The 24,563-nt window shown below is 37.8% G+C and overlaps 1 protein-coding gene across 5 annotated transcripts in view; it reads right to left on the reverse strand.

Moving 5' to 3' along the window:
• Positions 1-756: 756 nt before the first annotated feature.
• LOC145981498 (zinc finger protein zfp-1-like) overlaps positions 757-24,563 on the reverse strand; it is a 90,668-nt gene continuing 66,861 nt past the window's right edge. For 4 of the 5 annotated variants that reach the window (XM_083114773.1, XM_083114774.1, XM_083114771.1 and 1 more), the window contains 3 exons: positions 20,746-20,907; positions 11,600-11,717; positions 757-9,579 (listed from right to left, as the gene is read on the reverse strand). In XM_083114773.1, the coding sequence (XP_082970899.1) occupies positions 9,517-9,579; positions 11,600-11,717; positions 20,746-20,907 (343 nt within the window). In that variant the 3' untranslated portion in view covers positions 757-9,516. Of the gene's footprint in view, positions 9,580-11,591; positions 11,718-20,745; positions 20,908-24,563 lie in introns of all 5 variants that reach the window. The other variant, XM_083114772.1, reaches the window with a different exon arrangement.

A 24,563-nucleotide genomic window follows, 5' to 3' on the forward strand; every position in this document is an offset into this window, starting at 1 on the left:
CAGTCACCATTTATATAACCCATTAACCTTTACTTTTGAAATTCATTTTATGCCATTTTTCTAGAAGTCGCAATACTGTTACTGTTGGTATACACTTGTCGCTGGAACAAAAGACAATCGGGTCTTCTCTAGTCTTCTAATACGAATCGTGTGTACAATACCGACTGAACAATGTTCACGTGTGAAGAACAGCGAAGCTTCATCAAATTTCAGGTTGCACGGCAAATTCATAAGTGCTCATGCGAGGCATGGGGACCACACTTTACCATATCTGCCTTCGTAAAATATCAGCAAAATGGGTACTTCATATCCTGAAGGAAGTTCAGCAATGGCACAGATGGGAATGTAATGGATTCCTTGCTTGCATTATTGCCACTGACGAGACGTGGCCAGATCGTACGAGCCGGAATTGAAGTGTAAGCCTTTCTGAATTTGCCGTGCATTCCTTCCGCTTCCACGTGCAACCTGAAATTTGATGAATATTCGCTGTTCATTACGCGTGAACATTGTTCAGGGCAGTATTATACACACACTTCACTTTAACGTCTTCTAACACACAACAGTACTATTCAGCACCAATCACCTACACACGATCCGTAGTACAAGACTAAACAAGACCCGATTGTCTTTTGTCCCAGCGACAACTGACAAGTGTATACCAACAGTGTTGCCACTACAAGAAAAATGACCCTCGTATTAAAAATCACTATGAGCAAAAGAAAATAAAACGTAATGTAAAAAGATTTAATTCTCCACAACATAGCCAATTTTACAAGACAGTAGCACTTTTTTCCTCTTTAAAAATGAACAGTAACATTTACATATACGGGAACTTCACAAAAAAAACATCATTCTAGGAAAACAAGTATTAATCTAAATACTCACTCCGTCAGGAGGGAGTTCTCTGCAGACTCTACTCGACACAATTAGCTTTGAGGTATTTCACTACAATGGCTCTCATCTTCATTATTTAAAAATTAGAAATAAAATTGAGCATTACACAGTACCCAAACTGTCGGTTGATTCTTCCCATTTCACTATTCATTACGTTAGTTCGAGAGTATGCACTAAAAATACATAAATATTGAAAAATGGTTACAGTTAAATAATATTAATTTGATCTACGTTTACATGCATGAAAGAATTACAATTCATTACTAAAAATAACATGTGGTTTTACATTCATTTTGTAGAGTAAGTTTTGAAAAAGTACGGACAGGACCAAGCAATTCGTACTTTCTTGTAACCGAGTGCACAAACTGTTAATTTGCTAGTATTTTTATGAATATGCACAATTCATGTACCTGATTCAAAACAAATTTCTAAATACACAGTGCCATTTTCTTCATAACATACATTATTGACAAATTTTCACAGCATGTACAGGTCATCCAGATTATAAACCTTTCCTGGTATAGTTGTCCGCTTTGGACGACCAGTTTACTTCAAAGGAAGTTCCAAAAGATCAGTTTTCCCCGTAACAACCACATGTCAGGTCCACGTGGAGTCTCGTAAATCATCTCCCTGAAACCTTTCCCACAAATAGCGTCCATCCAAGAAATGCCAGAACTAGTCAAGACCACGTGGAGTAAATCAGATGTTGACAATTCAGTTTCTTTAGAGATTTCTGAACACGAGGTTGCAGTTGCATTATCTTAGCTAGGTTGTGTTATTGTATTGTGCTACTTTTTAATACAATATAAAGACCTTGGGAGTATAACGTCCCATTGAATGAATGGATGTCTTAAACACTGCAGGGAAATGTGACAAGTGCGCTTTAAAAAAAAAAAACAGGTGGTGGCTCGATACCAGACACGTGTCAGGTCGGCTTCCTCTGGGGTTGTGTCAAAGATACCGAACTGGTGACATTTTCCTCCCTGAAGTTTCATTTCAACTATAAGAGTCCTTGAAAGACAGCATTTTTCTATTCTTTATGCATGCACCCATGTAGCATGGTTGTTGTCACTGACACGTAATTTCTTTGCTGAAACTAGGGATGTGACGAAGCTGAAAATGTACCGATACCGATAATTTTTGGAACCGATACCGATGCCAATATTTAACCGATTCCGATACATAAGATTATTAAACAGAAATGGGATGTCATTTTCTGCATGACAAAAATAAATTTGCTATGTACATTTCTATTGCATATCACATGTATATACATATATATTCTTAAGAAATGCGAATGTACATTTGCATCTACAAAAGGTTATGTGAACCTAGAGATTTAACATTAGTACACAAGCAGTTCCTTGAAATGCAAAATGAATTCCTGTTCTGCCAGATTCAACTTCAGAAACACGAGATTTGGAAGCACTTCAGGAAGTAACCTACTTCTTCTCTTATCGCAAATCTGTTCAGCAACACCGAACACTCAATCACTGAATACTGATGCAGCAGGTATGCCCGCCCAAGTATTTTCTCAGCACTTCCTTCAGGTTTGAATTTCCAATACAACAGCAATGTACTGTTTTATTTCAGATTTATAGTTAGGTTGATCCTCTGAATGAGATTTTGCAATAATTTTATTACAAAAACTCTACAATAATGACGAATCATAAGCAAATTTTCAATAAATCTTACAAAACTAGAATATAAAACTTGTTAGAATGTAAAACTCTAGTATAATCTGTACCGGTTTAAATATCGGATTTTTGCAGATTCCGATACCGATGCCGATATGTCAATTTCTGCCGATTTTTATACATCTGTAATCGGCTTCGGCACATCCCTAGCTGAAACCAACACTTATTTTTTAGTATATTAGTGACAGACTGCATGCCCAATCAGTGCAGAGCAACCATCTACATTACACAAAACTTTCAATGCTCTTCATTTTACCCAAGTCACACTAACTCCCGACACCCACTCATAGTGAAGAATGGTTATTTTGACAAAACTGGTTTCCCTGTTGGCTACTTCCGGAAGGAGGGATTCTAAGGTTGCTGCTTGTTGCCCAAATAGGGGGCAGTGGTAGGCCTAATCAGCTGTTTGACAAAGTTTCTTCGTAGGTAAGCGCAGCAACAGTGGTAGTTCTTGCACCGGGAGTTAAGATTGGCTCGACTATTAAAAATATTTGCATGTACACAGTGATACGTAAATGTTTTACGGTTGAGGGGTTAAATCCTGCAATTCAACCTGTAGGTGGTCTACTGGCACAATTGTTGTTTCCATCGTTTTTAAAAGGTTTCTAAGAGAAAAATAGATGACAGTGGCAGTTATGAATTTCCGCTGCATTGCTACACAAGGGCTTGTATTATCGAAACGGGACAGACAAATGTGAAAATTTATCTGACACCAATATCCTACTGATGTGGTATAAAACAGCAAATGTTTTATGAACCTAAGAATTCATACACCTCCTTCATTGATGTTATGTAACCATGCGGCTGTGACTTACAAGAACAAAAAGTGTGTACTCTGACATTTACTTTACAAAATCAAGGCACATGAGCTACATCCATTCATAAAAAAATAACAAAATGGCACAATTCTGCTCTAAATTACATGCTACTTATAGAAATCAAATTTTATTGACAGGCTACCATTAAAATATAATATTTTTACACACACTGTTGTCATTTTTTAAAATTCTATATTACCACACTAATGCGAGTTGCTTATATTTGTTGATGAAAAATTAGTGCAAAGATTGTGAATTGCTTTCGAAGTGACTTTAACACAAGCAAGTATTTCTTTTTATTAGCTTCTATGGGAACTACGATTTATTATTTGACAATCCTACACAAAATGGCTGAGTTTTGCAAACAATACTGAGGTACAAATACACAACAAAATAATTTTGAAAGGATATGCAAAAATCAAATTTAATATTCTTATTGATGATAATGAACATGGGAAGAACTACACACATTTTTTTTCCCGCCATAAATTATCCAGCTTTGCATATACATTCAGACAATGGACTCAGTCACTTGCAGTGGTCTACACTAATTTACATTCTGTCCTTTGGTACAATAACATTTTTTTTTTACTGTCTTCAACCACTTGAACACAGGTTCCTTAATGCAACACTTATCAAAAAAAGGAGGATCTGTAAAATCATTCACAATGATTTACAAAAAGAGACTACAGTATCTGTAGGAATTAATCATTCTTTCCACATGTTACAAAAGAGCTGACAAGATGCACCAACACTGCTTGCGCATATGAACTAAATAGTTACTGGCAACAATGGTGCAACACACACACACAATAAATTCACTCATGAATATATTACAGTGGAAACTCGATTTATTATTTTTCAGGCAGCTATGCTAAAACAACTTATAAAGAGGAAATTTTTTATATTATTTGCATTAACTGGCACCAGAAAGGTAAAATATACAGAATGTCCCAAAATAATTATCGAGGTTTCGATTAGTTGGTATATTGCAACAGACAAAGGTGAATTTTTATATGATAAGAACAGCTGTGGAAGTTTGCTAGCCTAAGCGCTTATCATTTGTTTCCCATCAGTCATAAGTGTATTACAAGATGGTGACACCTGTACAGAAGTCCTTTTGTGTCATTGAATTTGCAAGGTGTCGTTCTGCTTGTTCAGTTCAGCGAGCTTTTCGATGGAGATTTGGAAGTGATTCTCCGAGCAATAACAACATTCGTCGATGGTTTAATAAGTTCCAAAGAACTGGCTGCAAAGGGAAGAGATTTGGATGTCCAAGCGTGTCGAACGAAAGAGTCACAAATATTTTATGCATGGTCCTCACATGAAATATTAATAAAGTACACTATGTAAACAAGTTGTTGTTTACTCGCATACAAGCTTTGTTCTTGTACCGCATAAATCGGTTGAGGCAGTCAAACGGGAAGATTTAAAAAAATCACAAAAAAAAGAGAAATTTTTGAACATGAATGTACTATACATGAGTTGAAATTGCTAGTGTACATGAAAAATGTTAATTTTTTTTTAATATGGTGTCAGTAAGATGGCGTCCTTGGTTTTGCACACATTGTCGGAGTCTCAGAGTAAATACGTAATTTCAACTCATGTACAGTACATTCATCTTAAAAAATTAACTAATATTTACTCTCTCTATTTTTTGTGAATTTTTTAAATCCTCCCTTTTGACTGCCTCACCCTACATAAGGGAAATTAAATGACTATGAAACCCTGATAATCATTTTGTGGCACGCTGTATAATCAGGGGAATATATAAATTGGAATACCACTGTAATACCACTTTCAATAATGTAAAACACGAAATAATATAATTGCTACACAGACAGAAAATCTAAAGGAAAATTAGCACTTTGTGCTCCAAGATAATTTGCTTACGACGAAATAAAAGCAGGAAAAAGGCCAAAGTATCTTGATTTTAAGCTGCGATATATTTGTAGTTGGGGAGTACAGTAATGCTAATACTGTGCAACTTTCTTGGTACTTGCATTAGTAAAGTATTTCATAAATACAAGAGTAATTGCAACAGTACTGTGTTACCCTACTTGTAAATCTCATGTATGAATATACATACCAGAGTTCATTAAAAAGCTTGAGTACACCTTGATTACTGCAAGGCACGTCCAGAAAGTAAGTTCCGTTTGCAATTTATGTCGCAAGAGTGCGCATGCCCAAGCGTGCCGATTAGTTGGACCCATTAATAAGGCAGAAACGTCAGTGTTAGATAAGACAGAAGTGCAAATGCTTCGTAGTGGGTTCGGTAATGTTCAATAAAATCAAAACACCTGCCACGTGCGAAATGTGCTCAGTCTTTGAATGTACGGAATGTGTCAGCAGCTGAAATTCACCGTGAAATTGGTGAACAGATCATGAGTGCCTCAATGGCACGGAGATGGGTACGGCAGTTTAACGAAGGATGGAACAATGTGCATCATGATGAACACAGTGGGCGACCATCTGCGTCTGTGAGCCGTGTTGTTGTTTTCATTCATGACAATGCTCATCCCCATATGGCAGCTGCAACGCAGACTTTGGCTGGGAAACATTTCCTCATCCCCCGTATAGCCCAGACTTTGCCTCATCTGGTGCTGGTGTCACACTTGGTTATCAACAAAGGTGGCATCGTTCTTCAATGTGGGGATACAATATATGTTGTCTCATTATGCCATCTCAACAGGGATGGCAATTATGTTGAAACATAGTCCAAGGCCTGTACTTCAGTGTACAATAAAGTGTTTTGTTCCATTGCATTTTGTGTTATCTTAATTGGGCAATGAAACTTACTTTCTGGATGACCCTTGTATATTCTCTTTCGAGCCAATTTCTAGTCCACACTATTCTTTTAGTTTTTAATAACAGCAGTAGTTATTCTGCACGCACATTCTTCAAATCGCTCATCCATCTTTTTGGCTTGTCTGCTCTGCACAATGCCTTGTGGGAAAAAAAGCTTAGTTCTTTCAGTTGCAAAGAGATGGCATTAGTGTCTAACAAGAAGTTGCAGTATACCTGAAAGGGATATGGGAACTTCACAGAGATCGAAGTTGGCATAGTGGCTCAATGGTGGGGCATTAGCACAGAATGAGAGAGACTCAGATTCGATCCTCAGTGAAGCCACAATTTTCATATATACTCTATGCCCAAACTGGTTGAACTGCACTGAAATTAATGTTGATACGATACAAATTTTCATGGAAGGTAAAATCCACTTCTTTACACTCTTCGGTAACGCATAGTCTTGTATTACGCTATCTCTTGCTCTTTCCTCCGCTTTCATTATCTTTTAAGTAGCACCGTTGGAACAAAAATGCAGTAAACAGTTTTATCAAGTGAAAAATAGATGAACACTTTCACACCCACTCACACGCACAGCAAAACAAACATTCTATTGCTTCTTTGACACATTTTTAATGCAAACGTTGTAATAAAAAAATGTTATGAAAATGTACACAAAACATTTGTTGCACCCTATTGCAGCATTGGTACATCTCTCAATGAAAATATATATATATATATATATATATATATATACTATTATGTAGTACAATCAGTCTCTTTGGGACTTAAAATAACTATTTCTAATCTATAAAAATTTGTACATCTTTCAAGATTTAACCTTCAACACATGTGCACATGCAGCTCGCAAGGTGATGAACTTTTGAAGTTGAAATGCAATTAATGTTACAAAAAGTAAGTTTTTAATTAGTTCATTAGCATAAAAATTGGCAAATCTGACATCATTATAATTTTGTAAGATGATGTTTTTATGTTCAATTACAGTTAAAAACACAAACCTTCTTTCTACAAGTACAAAACAACACACCTATTAACACCCCCTCCCTCCTTCGTTCGTTCGCAGGTTCAATCTGTGAGAGGAAAGAAGGGGGATCAGGGGTAAGAGAGGGGGAGGGGGAGAGAGAGAAAGAGATAGAGAGTGTGTGTTATAGGTCCTCAGTTGTAGTATCCCTTCCATATGCTGCATCTCTCTCACAGATTAATTTGCATTATTTTACTTCGCTTTTTATGCCACTTTTATCTAATTTGCGAAGATGGGGACGAGTGATATGATGCAATTGATGAATAGACACTCTCAAACATTCATGCCCAGCCCAGGATTCGAACCCAGGTCCCCTGATGTCGTAGCACGATGTGCTAACAACTCTGCCACCGGGGCCGGCTCTGTCTCTTTGAGAAGGGGAGAAAGGTATGGGGAGGGGGAGTGTAGGGGAAGGCTAAGAAAGAGGGAGATATACAAGATACTGGGAAAATACATTTTGTTTCTACTTAAGGTTGCGCCGCCCCTGCAAAGTAGTTTTCGGGAATTCCTCCCTTCTCAATAAAACTGCTATGATATTCAAAATTTTGATAAGCAACACCTCTTTAGAATTCCTTTTCGGGTATTCAAGAGAACTTTTCCATGTGTTTTGCTTTTGTTGTAGTTTTGATATCTGAGACAGAAACTAGGCTTATGGCAACACAAAAACTATCATGGATGTCTAAACAACAACAAAAGAAAACTTCATGAAGATTCACTTCAGCACTAGGGGTTTCTAAACATATGCATTTTTTCAGAATTTGGTATATCATGGTTGTTTTTGAAAGGTGAGGAAAATTACTTTGCTGTCGCAGGCCAAAGGTACAGTTTGGCTCAAATGTCAAACGCCACAACACATTTTTTTCTTCTTACAAGCTGCGTCACTTCACACACTTGGGGGTGGTGATAACGATTTATTTTATTTTACTTCGCGTTTTGTGCTCTTGGCTAATTTGCGAAGATGGGGATGAGTGATGAAACAACAAAAATGATAAATGGACATTCACACAAAACCATGCCCGAGCGGGATTCGAACCCGGGACCCTTGGCATCGCAGCACGAAGTGCTAACCACTCAGCCACAGGGTCCAGCTGGTGATAACGAGCAAGACCATTCAAATGATATTTAACGATACTCAATGAGCATATTGGTGAAATTGTTCATAGTAATGTTGATCCAATATGTCTAGAAACCGTTATTTAATGCACAATTCTGCCATTTTTGTTACTGTTCTTATGAATGAAGAAGAAATATCCTGGTTTAGTGCAAAAATTTCTAAAACAGCTTATTTTCCCCAAGTAACCAATAAGGATGCAGATTATTCACGTTGTTTATGAACGGTTTATCACCACACGTCATAGCCTTATATATATCCATATACAAATTATTTCCTCCACTAGTTATCGAACTGTATCCACATTGCTGCATATACTAGAAAAGCAATTAATTTGAATTGGTGGTAATTCTAGAGAGTCAAGTATAAAAAAAAAAAACGACTATTTGAGGGGGAAAATTCTAGATTTAAGGACATGTGCACATGTATTGAGGTTTGAGATTTTATATTTGCAAAATGATAGTACTTCACAAAAAAAGACCTAACACCTTCTTGATTATTTATTTATGTTTTTAACAAGCAGCCACAGATTTATAAAAAATGTCATTAACACCAATACAAATGTAACTTACTTTGTCATTTTTTTAAAATGACTTTTCCATTTCATTTTTTGGTATGAAATTTTCAACCACAATTATGTTTCTACAATCTAATATTGGCCTCAACATACGTTTCGAGTTAACAACATAAATAACAACGAAAAATAGACAGAGAAAAAATATGTACTTAAACTTAATTGTAAAGATGGGCCACGCACGCACACATGCCAAAGTAATTGTACGTTAACACCCACACAATTCACTCTTAGCATCCTTGCTCTACACGAATAAAATGATTAAAACATGAGGTTCAACGTGCGATGCTACAACTAAACTCGCTCACAGCACAGATGTGTTTACAAACATACACTCACACACACATACATATGTGTAGTTAAATTTCATATATTTACAACATATTCATACATAATGATATTCTGAACACAAGAAAGATGGAAAAATGTCATTGTAGTTTGTACTATTGAGCGTAAAAGGGTGGTTTGTACCCTACATAGCTCCCAAGTCCTACTTTACCCCGGTTCACAGCAACCACACATGAAGTCCACGGGGCAAAGCCCCAGGTTGAAGTCTTCACTGGGTAAATTCACCTAAATCTACCTCAGAACGTTCAACTAGGCTTCGAAGCTGGTAAAGTATGATGCACGTCTACACCGTCTCTTCGTGAAACCATCTGAAAATAAATAAATTGTGTCACAAGATGCAAAATAGTGCTGGAAAGTAAATTTTCATCGCTACTTATGATTAAAGCAGCACATTTCTTGGTTTTTACTGCTTGATTATGCACAGAAAGGTTAATCGGGACTGGACTTAGGTTTACAGTGGGATCTGAACCACTATGTGCCTCCATTGCGTAACAAACTTGGGACCTCTTGATTACAAGGTGATGACGTTACCACTATGCCATCGGGCATATATGACAAAAGTGCACAAAATGTTAATTAAAAACAATATTTTCTACTATACGATGCATGGTTTTAGAAGCGATATCGGGCGGAGCCATGCAGAGGGTGTGCGTGGCGACCAGCCAATGCCAGGAGTGCAACGTTGTACAGTTAGGAGACTGTGGCGCCCGAGTTAAACGCCATGTTCTGTATTTTTCTTGCACGCAAGAAGTTTTCATAAAACTCGTCCCTTTAAGGTTCATCATAAGATGGGGAACGACATTTTGAACCTGACTGTCCAAGTCCCATGAATTTCCGTCGCCTACAGCCGGAGTTATCGTTTCTCGAAGAAACACGGGGAACAACACGTCACTACACTCGCACACAATGACCCTTTCGTTTTCCTTCCGTATTCTGTCTGTTGTTTTTTCGTTGCCATGTCTTCGATGAGTTGTTGTGTCTTGGTAAAGCTATGGGTGTCAAATTCGGCTGAATGTGCACAATGACCTTTCATTGTCTTGTGTGTTCACAAACATTGCTAGTCTGGGTCAGTTTTGAGTTCAGCATTTTCATAACAAGGGCGGTGTAAGATAATGTTACTGCTACGGCATGAAGAACAGTTGTGAGAGGATTCAATACAGCCCTTATTGATTGATTTATTTTACTTCGCTTTTTCTGTTACTTTTGACTAATTTACGAAGATGGGGATGAGTGATGATATGATGAAATTGATGAATGGACAGTCACAAATATCCATGCCCAGGTCTGTATTCGAACCCCTGGCGTCGTAGCGCGATGTGCAATACAGCCCTTATGCTTGATTGTTGTGCAATAGTGTGTGTGTTGCGTGAGTGTTATTTAATAATGTCGCGCCAGTGTCATTGTGGAGTGGTTAGCATATCGCTCTACGATGCCAGGAGTCCCGGGTTCGAATCCTGGCCTGGACATGGATGTTATGAACGTCCCTTCATCAATTTCATTATATCGTCACTCATTCCCATCTTCGCAATTAGCTAAAAGTGACAGAAAAGCAAAGTAAAATAAAGCAAATCAAATCAAATTAATAATGTCGCTCTCGAAACCTAGTACATACCAGTAGTACAGCCACCAAAGGTAAATACTCGTATTACGTTCACACGACAGAAATCTTAGTTTTAAAGCTTATTCTTACTTCAAGGAATTGGCGTTCGCAAGACGTGCATGCTGAAACAGTGTTTTCTCAAGAGTCGAGAACTTACGGCTAAAGCGTGTGATGTATGTGTGCATACTGTGCTGCGGATTATAAAACAGGGTAAAGTATCTAGCACAGAAATCAGTGAACCCCTATTCAAATCTCCTGGGAAACATGCCAGAAAACAGAAATGAGAGTGATGATGATGGTCTTGCAGTTCCTCTACAATAAACACCTTCAAACTTCTTTCAGGTACGCGTTTCTCTTATATGCTGCAGTGATATGATATAATCCTGTGTAGAATTCTTCACTATATATTTCATTGTACTCAAATATCACATGCATGCATTATACCCATAAAAAGCTGAATATTGGACACAGCAAATTCTCTGTGTTTCCCTTCCGCTAGCAGTTGGTTTGGCAGCAGCGCAACAGCACTGGCTGCGTATTGGCTGAACTCATGTTCCTTCTAAAAGCGTACGCCGTATAACAAAATGAAAAGATCACCACTATGTTTAGCATTGTGTTTGAGGCTCTGAAAAAAAGGATAACTTTCAACTTCTCAACCTTCATGACTAAAAGTAGAGGTAGTATTCTTAAACTACTACTTACTGTTTACTACGTACTTACTTACTAACCTGCTGATTGGTCACAACCGGCACCTGAGAAGCCATTGGGAGAGAACTCGGGTGAGTGGAGATGGTAGAAGGCGAGACGACCTGATACACTGGATATTGCTGACCACTGCTGCCTGGCCTGTATGATATGAGAAAAAAATCAGAATATCGCCTATTACAAACAGGGTCGAAACCAACATTTCAAACCAGATGTAAAACTGTGACAATTTCTGACTTTAATACAATTTATCTCAGACACACTCTGGCTTACACACACATGCATATATAGATTTCATATGAGTTGGGATGACTAGATGTCACAATTTGCCCAGTTTGACGGAAATTAATATAGAATTCAAGCATAATCCCCATAATTCAAGAAATTCCATTAGTAGACACAATGTTTTTTACTCAATTTATTATTTCTGCTTAAGCAGGGTGTCTACCAAAATAACAAATCTAAAATTCTTTCCTTCTTACTTGACCTTTTTTCATTTTTTATTAACATTTATTCAATCGCTCCCTACTTAGGTATAGTTGCAAAATTAAGAAAATACATAATTTTATTCAATGAAAAACCTCTACCACAAGGCCACTTAAGATGAAAGCTGAAGCTGTACATTAACAAGAGATTTAGACGCTTTAAGGTGAGGAGGGACAATTACGTACTAGTTGTGCATTTATTTCAAACAAGAAAAAGGAAAACAGAGAAGAGGAAGAGGAAGGGATTATCTACGAAGTAAAATGTAAAGAATGTCAGAGTGTCTACATAGGAGAAATGAAAAAGAGGCTGAAAGACAGGTTGAAACAACATAGGGATGATGTATGACTTAAGAGAGAGAGAGAGAAATGCGATATTTAAACACACGAGAGAAACAGGACATGACAGAGTGGGATGAAGCTAAGCAGATAGGAAGGGAGAAGAGAATGCTAGTGAGAAAATGGAAGGAGGCCAGGGAAATAGAGAAGAAAGGTGAAGAAGACGCAATGAACTGGAATGGGGGACCGAAGTTAACAAAGAATGGAAGAAGGTGTTAGAGAGAAAGAGGAGAGAAGAAGGAAGAAGAATGAAGGAAAAAGAGCATGAGATAAAGAGTCCAACCACATTCTAGATGGAAGAAAATATGTTTAGCCTTTTAGGTGAAAGTACAGTTGACAAGGGAAAGCCACCTGCTAGAATGTTCCAGAACAACTTTCCAATAGTCTGGAGGGGAGTAATGTTTGTGGATATATATCACCCCTTTTTGTACCTGGTTACATTTGTACTTGGTACAGAGTCTGATGAAGACCTTGCTAGAAGGTTGAAACGTTACGTTTAGTTTACGTTTTATAATAAAATAAATTTCTGCCTTGGTTAGCATATTGAGTTTTTCATATCATGGAAACAAGGCTTAATGGTGTTATACCTGTATTAGAAGAAATCCATGGAATATAATGAGCATAATTGACAACTTCAAGATGGTTGCAATGATATTGGGAATGCAGCCTGGCTACACAAAGTATACCTGCTTCCTCTGCAAGTGGTATACCTGTGACAGAAGAACCACTTCACAAAAAATAATTGGTCTCAACGAAATTGACAAGTGGGAGAAAAATTATACAGCGTGTGATGTTCCTCTTCCCACCACGCTAGGCCTTACGAAACAATTTGTAAAGGCTAAGGACAAAACTGGAAGAAGATTTAAGTGTATTTCAAACAAATTGCCTCGTCTTTCACCAGCAAAGCGAAAGAAAGGTACTTTGTGGGACATCAAATTAGAGAACTTGAGCAAATCCTGAGTTTGAAGCATGTTGAACAGACAGAGGAAAAAGAGCATAGATATAATGTTATATTGCAATATAAATTGCAAAAATTTTGTGTGCGAATATTGTGTCACATATCACATTATCACTTTTAAACATAATATACTAGGTTTCGAGAAAGATGATTAAATTATTCCATGAGTTCACTCAGTATTCATCTTAAAATTGCAAGAATTTTAGATAAAATTAACATTACGATTACTCGTGTAAACTATCCCTGACAGAGAAAAATCTAAATACAGATTTCAAATCAGCGCAAAATTTGCAAAAGGAATCAGAACTTTTTCCTCCAGAAAAAAAAAAAAAAAACTTTACCAGAAGCATAATTTCTTGACACCCTATTAAGGCTTGGCTTGACCTTGGATGATGCCAGGGTAGCTGTGGCTGTGTGGTTTTTACGCACACAGCTGCAAAATTGAAAGCATATGTGTAAAAGTTTGGATATTTGTAAATGCTCTTGCCTAGGTTACCTTTTGCCCAGTAGCCAGGGGTGCGTCAAGTATCTGTACGCTCAGCGAGCAACGTGATCGCTCAGTTACTTGACAGCCAAATAGGCGTTGCTCAGCGAGTACTGCTCACTTGATCGCTCAGCGAACTTGAACCTTGCTCGCCACAGGTTTGAGCCACATAACATAGCGTTTTTGTGTTTCGATCTCGTGAGGCAAAGGGAAGAAGAGGAAAAGTATGAGGATGGCAGGGTGGCGAGCCGCGAGTGCAGATGGCGACCAATGAGGAAGGAATTATTTATGATGAACGGCTTACGATATAGCATAATTAGAGAGGAAGTTAAAGTAACAGAAGGTGATGCAATATTCCAGTTTTTGTAATTGTATTAAAATGAAAGTGTTGTTTATTCCAAATAATAAATATAAATATACACCGTAGTTTTGGAAAGTTGTGCAAGGGTGTAAAAATGAAAATTTCGACACTTTTGTTCACATCAACTAATCTATTTCCGTAATTAACATCTTTTCAAATACCGAAAGTTTGTCCACTCGATGCACCCACATTCGTCACAGATTCACAGTTTATTCAAAGGCACTGATATTTTGATCAATGAGCAAACAGTGTCAAGTAAATGATCTGTCTGCTCAACGAGCGAAGATCTTGCTCAGCGAGTGTAGCTCAGATACTTGACAGGCCCCAGGGAAGCCAACGGTTGCCTTCCCTCAACGGCTTCCCTGTTTGAAAGGTAACAATAGGATCTTGCCCCGGTGGTTGGAGGCAGGTCGTTTGTCGGAGGTATAAATACCGGTTCTGACTTGTTACGCTCTCTCATATCTCAGAATCCCAGGCTCTCAGATACTCCCAATACCAGGGCCAATGGATTGAGGCGGATTTTTTTATGGATGCATAGTGAGACACGGAGAGTGAGTGCCGTATGTTTAGGGACCTCTGCGTGATAAAGAGCGGGGGCAGGTTAGAGCTATGCTAAATAATGCGCTTGTAGATTGAAGTCTTGATAAGTGCATTTCTCTGTGTGAAGGTGCAAAAGGCAACTTAGAGCACTTTTATTGGATCTGTAAAAGAAAAGATGTATATACAGAGTAGGGGAGGTATGTAAATAAACTGTACATACAAGAGAACTCCGTGAGACGTTATTCCTTGCCAACACTGTTTTCAAATTTTCCTCTTAAAAAAAACACATTGATATTCCAAAATCTGAAAAATTACATTTGCTTAAAATTCCATTTAAAGTATTCGCATGGTTTGCTTTCTAAGCCGCGCGTCAGGCTAAGTTTGCAGCAGGTTTTATGTATCAATCCGCGCGAGAACTGAGCTCAGAATCTTCCGTGCCAGTCTTGCCTCAACCGCCGAGCTGCTTACATCGCAGACACTGAGAAAATCCACAGTATTGCCAACCGCACAACACATCAAAACCCGCATGCATGTCAAGCAGAATGTATTTTTGCTTCTCTTTGTCTCCTGAAACATAAAATTTTAAAAGTACTTTCTGCGCATAGATTATTTAATAAATGTGTCATTAATATAAGAGCGAAATAACTTCTAAACATGAGAGAATGTATGTATATTTCGAGCACGCAAAACGAAATATAAAAGGAGATAAAAGTAAACAACAATAGGCCCCTCTTGAATTTAATGACAAATTATTATTTTTGGTTTAGAAAGAAATACATTTATGAAAAAGGTGGTTGCTTCGTTCGCAATACATCCGTTACTGTAACACACCCGCACTTCAAGTTATACCACCAAAAAAGCATGATTTGTTATTGGTGATATATACAATCAGGTGCATTGTCTGTCGCTATTACTCTGGTTTCAATTTATGAATCACTTCACTAAACCAGGATTCAAATCTTGGTCTGTCCATTTCTTGCTGATAATTCCCTTTCTTTGCGCGGAACAGTAAATATGCGCCTTCAACAAACCTTTCATTGCCGCCAGTGGGTGAAACAATAAGCCTCCCCCTTCCCCACATCGTCGGTTTCTTCAGCCCTGGCGGTGGTTTTGCATGGTGGTATCCTTCCATGTTTTATTCCCCCTTCCCCCACCCACAGAGTTGAAGGACGTCTCGTCCAAATAATAAACATGTTTCTTCTCACTGCGATATCTTTTAATACCGCTCAGATTCTTTTGTCGTCAAACAACAAACAATCGTTTCCTCTTGCTAAACTCAAACCGCAAATCATTCAACACCCGTGATACAATTCGTGCGCACATTCACCTCACGCCCTGTTTTACTTTGATCTTGTTGCCGCAAGGAGGATTATGCATTTAAACAACTTGCTTGACTTTGAAGAGCATTTCCCTTCGGATGAAGCCCAAAATAACATTCGGGTAAAACCACGCGCTGAACAGGAGATTCAGCCATTCTCGCCAATCTACAATAAACATAGGGTTAAAATAGTGGGATGTGCAACACTGGTATCACCGATTCCACGCGCTCTGCAACGCATTCAGTCTTGCTCGACTCGCTCTGAAGTTTCAGTGTGTCTCCAACTCATTACACATTCCAATTGGCGAATCTGCGGTTCTAAGTTCGTCTGCATAGTGATTGCAACCAATTAAGTCCATACCTGTTAATGGATGTATTATTGTGTCTGTATATTACAAATTAACTAACTGTTTTCTTGCAAGTATGCAGTTGTGTCGGAATAGAACCCGTCTCAGTGGAACTATATTCTTGCGCGCACGTTTGGATCTACATATGTGAAAACCTGCTGCAAGGTTGACTTGACGCTTGGCTTAGATGTTAGCAAGAATTTGATAGACTAATCACGAAACAGCGAAAGCAAACAACACAAAGATTTATGTGAATCCTCTAGAACAGTGGTTCTCAACCTTTTTCAGTCCGGAACCCAGCTTCAAGGATATTACACTTCATGGGACCTATAAGCATGGGTGCCAGGAAAATTACTTGCAGGTGTGTGCACCTAGTTTATAATAATATTTTTGTTAACATAAAGTACTTTCAAAAGCCCTCTTTTACAGTATTCTTAAACAAATTACACATACAGTAGAGTCTTGTTTATCCGACCTTCGCTTATCCGACATACCACAGGAAAAAAAAAAATGTAATCACAAATACGACACAGAAAGCAATAATAAACATAACAAGCGAACCTATACAAGCAAAATGCTAGAGGGTGGTTTGGTGGTGTTCTATCAACATACATCGTACTTTTCCAGCCAGTTTAGTTTCCCTTGGCCGGACTGTACACTATGACTCATGTATTTGTCATTCACTACTCAATGCAGTGCAGTTTATCATTGTATGCAGATGAGTTTATCATCTGTTACATGCGTATGTGTCTGTGTGTCTTAATTTGACAAACGTTGTTGTGTTGTTTAAATGTTGAAATTTACGCAGGGACAAAGGTGTCTATTGTTGTAAAACATGATTACTGAATTAGGTTTGTAATGTGTAAAATTATAACATTAGTTTGACATTCAATAGGCTTTTTCTTAACACCTCCTGAGCATCCCCGATGGCGCATCCCACTTTAAACCGTAGGTCCAGTCCCGATTAGCCTTACTGTGCATAAAGTGGACTTAAAACACCAATTTATCCATCCATTCTTAACACCTCCCTATTATCAGACATTTTCGCTTATCCGACGTTCTGCTGGCCAGTTTTTGTCGGATAAGCGAGACTCTACTGTACTTCATTCTAGAAAAGTAAATATTTAATTTAAAAGATTTATTTACTCTAGTCTAATATCTAACTAAACACACATGCTGAAATTGAAATTTACTCGCTGAACTAATGCACACACTAGGTACAGCACAAGTTGAATTTAAATTGTTAAAACAATATATCTTAGTAATAGGTTTTTAAGATACAACAAATAAATTTTCGAACCTGATTCGTGACCCATCAAATGCCCCCTCGGGATGTTCCCCATAGGTTGAGAAATGATGCTCTAGAAGGAATTCTAACCAGATGCAAGTTTTCAGACTTGAGTATATCATATGAGTTTTTTTTTAAGGAAAGGTCGAAAACAGCTGCCCTGGCATTGGCCAAAGGTCCAATCGAACCTTAAGTTTTCGTCAGTACAGAGTAAACAAGATTTGACATTTTTAACATTATGCAGAGTAATTATAAATGGATGAAATGACCATGTGTGTTTATAAAGAAACTACTGATGACAGAATAACTTATTAGGCTTCAATGGATAGGAAAACTGAAAGTTTATATAAATCACAAACATTCAATCTCAGTGTATTTAGATCACAAATATCCATAAATATTCATTGTGGGAAACACATGTCCAGGCAATAGTTCTTGCTGAACGTATGATCTTGTCAGTTGGCTTCAAGCATTGTACACCTCTGTTCACAGAAAGTGGCACACTCGTTTGAGTTGAAGTCCAGCTTCGGGTCTAGCAGTACAGCAGTGTTGCTTACTATCAAACATTTTAACCACATGCAGGGAATTTTGTGTCTCTCGGACTCAAAGGAAAGGGCTAACAGAAAGATTGCAGCGTAAATATTAATTAACTGGACTGTCCACGTCTACATTGAAAGTAATGTAAATGTGAAAAATTTGTAAAAAATATATTAAAAAAACACATTTTTGACATTCGTGAAGAAGTGGTTATCACAATACGTTAGCATGCGAGGGCCCCGGGTTCGAATTTGCCCTGAGCATGGGTGTTCTTTTAGAGTATCTCTTCATCGTCGCGAGTAGCCGAAAATGGAAGAAGAAAAAAAAAAAAACATTTGATTAAGCCAGACTGAGATAGTGCTGTTGTAATTCCTCAAATTATGATGATAAAAAAAATTCTTTCGGAAAAGTGTTATACTAGCCCAGGAGAAGGCTTGAAGAATATAATAAACTCCTACCCCATCCACTTTGGCAATCATAATCACAAAGTCGGCACTGAATATGCGATGGGAAAATTAATAGAAATCCAAAGCAAGAAGAGTTTATGTCACAGCCAGGGAGGCACCCCTCCCCCACAAACACACACACATCAGTCACCCAGGCTATTAACAATAAGTCAATGGTTGTCCTCTCATTTAACTTTGACAGTAAATGGAATTTTTGTAAAATGAAAATTTTCGGGCTTTCCTTCTTTACACGTGCACATTGGTTTCGTAATGGAGCAAAAAAAAAAAAGATTGTGACTCGTAAAATCACGACCGGCTGAATGAATTTCTCCGTAGATTCCAGAATAATGACACTTCTTTTTTAAATAAATAGTTTAAAAATAATATAATATATGTGCCGTTGGTTAATACAATTCCTCGTCACATAGAAGACTTCGCTATGTTGATGGAAGCTACAACACGATTATCATTTACGGTTGGAAACACTCACCTTCCACAAAAGCACAACTTCGCAACGTTTTCCTTCATTTTCATGCACAAGCTTGATTTGTATTATGTCAGCAACGTGCACAGCACACAAACACTATCTGATGAAGCGTTTTGCTTTCAAATTAATGTAATTAGCAAGAAGCGACATCAAAAGTTTCGAGCTGGACAGGAAAAGATGCAATCTTATGGATAAATTAATCGAATAGCTTGGTTTCTTCACCGTGGCTTGTGGCAATGTCAGTTAAAGGCCAGCTTTGTAAGCTGAAATCCTAGGTTCGAATCCCCATGTTTCCAAAATATTTTTTCTTACCAAATGGGTGCTATGTAATGTATTTTATTCTCGTCACACCAATTGCAGCCTGAAACTTTGTTATTGTTTGTGTGCCAATAAGACAATATGTATTGAAACTACTACTCGTTCAGAGAACGTGACTCTTACTCGAGACTACTTGAAATTGAGATTTTTTAGTTGCTGCTAAGCCTTGATATTTACAACAAGTGCTAACATTGAAAATTGTTGTGTGATAAAACACACCGTTAATATTCTCAAGAACAAAACCACTGAAATTACATGAGTAAGTTGTGAGGAACATCAACAGATATATTTGTCCTTGCTAGCTACAACACAATACTCCCTGGTTGCTTGCCATATAGCAACAATAGTGAATGTTCGAACGTAAGAATGAATGAATATGTGCATCTAATACATACAAGTAAACTTGGAGAGTTTTCCCATCCATTGGTGCCTATCATGTTATTCTATCAATAGTTGGAAGCCACATATTTACGGTGAATAACAGATCAAGATTTCCGTACAAAAACTAGGCACTTTCAGGATCAAAAGAGGCATATAAAATGGCATTTCAGTGTATAAATGGTGAATGAAAACCTACATTTGATTTAAAACTACACTTATTACACAAAATAAACATTTCCTTTCTAATAGTACATTTATGTCGTTATCATAAGCTTATTCCCGTGTAAAGGAGTCAGTTTTTGCTTCTGAAATATTTACAGCAGAATTAAATCAATTTTCCAATATTTGCATAACTGACAGGATAATTCAAGACTTCAGAAAGTGCCCATCGGAAAATTAATAAATTTCATGTTTAAGAGTTTATTTTGTTTTTTGCATTTTGCAGTTCATTTCGCATGATTTTGTGTGAAGCCATGGTAGGAAATTGCACCTTACACCTTTCAAAAACATGAAGAATGTTTTTGTGTTAAAAACGAAAGGCACAAGCTTCTATTTTTTTTTTTTTTTTACTAAACACACAGAGCTGTTTCGTTCATTTATAATTACCCCGTACATTCATTCTCAATGATCCCAATAAAACAACAGGTTATAAAATTTCCTCACATTTCCCTTAAAAAATATCAAATCAAGCTCCCACTTTATCTCACATACCACGCAGTACTTCACCTCCATCAAAGTACTGGCCAAAATTATATAACACAATTGGTATCAGCTACTACATTACAGAACCCCAAGAAAGTAGAAGGAAATTCAACCATTATTGAAAATCACTTTTGAAATTCTTTTGCTACTTAATTCCAGGGAAAAGGACAGAAGACGCTACCTTCTCCCATCCACACGCAATGGATCCGGAGTCGCTGAGGTGCTCCTCACCACACCCGGGGTAGACGAGGCAGGAGAGACGATGGTTGTACTGGCAGGAAGACTGGTTGGAAGATTTAACGGAGACTGACTAGGCAAATAGCCCCCACCTGCAGGACTGTGCCTAAGGGGAAAAACGTTAACTCCATTAAACACATTCTTTCTATGTTCAATATAACTGGGAATAAATATCGAGAAAATAGTACTAACTTTTCCGCGAAACAACAACAACCACCCTCCTCTTCCTGCAGCTGCTGCTGCTGTTGTTGTTGTTGTTGTTCCGCAGAAAATGTGAGTACTATTTTCTCTAGATTTCTCTCTACCACATCTCTCATTTCCCAATTATGAATAACTGGGAATATGACTGAACAAAGCATGAAAAGACAGAAGGTTGAAGAATTCAGCAAAAATTCTAGGACCAACACCAATACAGGATGCTTGAAAACTGTAACAATTAAAAAGTTATTCAAAATACTTATTACTACGAGGGTCATTCAGAAAGTAACCGCCGTTTGGCTGTAATTAAAAAACCCGCATAGATACAACAAATTTTTACTTTACATGTGAAAGGTACAACTGTCCTGTATTTTTCAACATAGTCGCCATGTAAATTCAAGCACGTGTCACCAACTTACAATCTCTTCGGTATAAAACTCTGCCGTCTGGGAATTCAACCAACCTGTCACAGCATTTTGAAGATCCTCATCGTCAGCGAAGTGCTGTGCCCCAAGACACTTCTTCATGTGAGTGAACAGATGAAAATCAGAGGGAGCCAAGTCTGGCCTGTATGGGGAATGATAAAAAAAACGTCCAATTTGAATTGGCGCAAAAGGTTTTGTGTTCGCCGAGCAGTGTGAGGGCGAGCTTTGTCATGCATGAACACAACTCCAGATGTCAGCAAACCACGACGTTTGTTCTGGATGGCTCTTCTCAGTTTCTACAAAGTGTTACAGTAAACTTCAGAAGTGATTGTCGTACCACGTTCACGATGAATGTCTGCCACTTACAGATTTTTTGCCCAAAGAAATCTTAACACTCCGCGTACCTCGGCATTTGGCGGGATTTTCGATGGCAGCACACATTTTGTGACGTTATAACCAGCACATGCGCGGCACTACGATGCTCTCACTAGCACAGCTGGAAGCTTACTGAATCACAGATGGCGTGATGTAACAACAGTTGCGCTCTGCCAACTACTACTAGTGCCACGCCACAACGGAGGTTACTTTACGAATGACCCTCGTATTAGTGTGAAAGTATTCCACTCCAAATATATGCATCCACAGGGTGGCTACTGTAGGACTATGATAAAATTCAAGTATAATTCCCGGTTTTCAAGGCAAACTTTCTAAAAATTCAAGGTTACAAGTATGTGTTTTTCCTATTTCAACATTACGTATTATTGCCTCTCACCACCCTCACACATACAAAGGCATCCAAAAATTCTAATTCAATTCAATGAAAATATATATTTAAAATGCTTAATTGAAGGTGCGGAGTTTACAATTATCATTTCACATACTCAGACTTGAAATACATCTGCACACACAAGTCACATATGTTAGGGGATAAACTAATCTACGAAAAATTGTTAATTGTATAAGAATTTCAAACTCAAATTTTAACTAATCAACTTCAAGATATGTTATCTTGTAATAATCTTCCACCTGTCTGATAGACTAAGAAAATAAACGGATCGAGATAATTATTCTTTTATTTTCCATGCAGCTTTTTTTTTACTTCCTAGATATAAATAGAAGCTCAATTGTGAAAAACATGCCTCAGGGCATTTATAAATATATCTTATTTCAATGGGATCTAGATTAATAAAAGTTTCAATTTTCATGTCTACGGAGAAAAATTCTCGCAGAATTCCCGGAATTCCCGGCGAGTAGCCACCCTGATCCATTTACCAAGAGTTTTAGTTAAAATATTGAAGACTTGCATTAAAATATTAAATTACATGTTAGATTATCTCAAAATTCAGTTTCTTCACACAAAGCTAGTGCGAAATAAAAAAGAACTTCAAACAAGGATAAGCTCCATGAAAGTGAAGCATGGAATTCTTGCAGAACCTGTGAGAAACCAGGAACGTATCAGCTAAGCCTTAAAATATTCCAAAATATTTTCTCTGATTACTGAGAACTTTAAGTTGAAGAGTGGGCGTAAGAAACTTATGGAAGTCTAAATACATCCATTAATGGTATTTTTAAAAACCTTTGTCTAGCTTAAGAATTGAATTTCAACTGCATCGTAGGGAGAAATCCACAACCTACATCTTCATCGCTTTGTTCCTAATGTTTACATGCATTTTGAGAGGATGGAAATAAGCATGCACTTAGAAACTGTATCCAGGGTTGCTATCTACACACACAAGAACATGTGAAAATTCGAGGAGGAAAATATAAAATTACAATTGGCATCAAATGTATTGGGTGCTACAATTATGTGCATCTAGCCTTCAGGCTAAGGTAACAGAGGTACATTATTTCACCATAACAGATCTCCACAATATAAAAACAACAGAAAAAGTTCATAAATCATAATTTTTCATTTTCTGGCAGATTTAGAGTGTCGTAGAAAATGCTGCTTTTTGCTTACATCTGGAGAAATTATTGTTGCATATAGGAATTCTATAGGAAATGCCAACCAGACGAAGACCTATAAAACAATAGACGATAACCTCATCTTCACCAACTTTTCCGATATTTATCATCATATTGTCAATGTACATTAGTTATTAAACTGGTATCAGGACCGCAAGTTTTACTTTCATATTCTTTCTATTATCTACAAGGTACAGTCATTAAATAACAGGAATTTTATTATAAGTTTCAGGGAGATTGATGCACAACGAAAAATTGTATCACTGGACACAAATTGGTTCCTTAGAAATATGCCACATAGGTGTCGGGACGATCAAGCAGTTTGCGCCTGCACAGTACATACAACATGGCCGCTCCGCTGTCGACTTGCACCAAAGAAGACCAACGAAGTGTTATTCGTTTTTTTGTGATCAGAGGGAGTGAAACCTTCTGAAATTTACAGCAGAATGAAGGTTCAGTATGGAGACAAGTATTTAAGTAAGTAGAGAGTGTACGAATGGGTGAAAATATTCAAAAACAGAAAACCCCACAGGCGAGTGGGAGAACAGTTTGGGTGGGAACTGAGACAGTGAAACAGCAGATCGACCAGCAAATCCGTGCCAACAGGCGAGTCACTGTTGATGAAATTGCCATGGAATTCAACATGAGTCATGGATCTGCATTCAATATCATCCATTATGACCTTGGCTATAGGAAAGTGTGTAACCGATGGGTACCAAAGCATCTGTCGAGTGTCCATAAGCGTGCGCGGCAGACAATCTCTCAGGATCACTTGGACCGTTATGCTCGTGAAGGAGATGCTTTTCTTCATCGAATTGTGACAGGAGACGAGTCCTGGGTGCACCATTATGAACCAGAGTGTAAGAGACAATTGATGGAGTGGAAGCACCAAACGACTCCGGTCAAGAAAAAATTCAAGAGACAGGCATCCACTGGGAAAGTGCTGCTAACGATCTTTTGGGATGTAAATGGCCCTATATTGGTGCACTTCCAGGAGAAGGGTCAAACTGTGAATAGTGCTCGATACAGTGACATGTTGGTAATCAAGTTGAAACCTGCCATACGATCAAAACGTTGGGGACTTCTCTCAAAAGGAGTATTGCTGCTCCACGACAACGCCTGCCCCCATACGGCTGTGCATACTATGGATACAATACGTGATCTGAATTTTGAG

This window comes from Lepisma saccharinum, chromosome 29 (assembly GCF_977018435.1).
Source record: "Lepisma saccharinum chromosome 29, izLepSacc3.1, whole genome shotgun sequence".
Lineage (NCBI taxonomy): Eukaryota > Metazoa > Arthropoda > Insecta > Zygentoma > Lepismatidae > Lepisma > Lepisma saccharinum.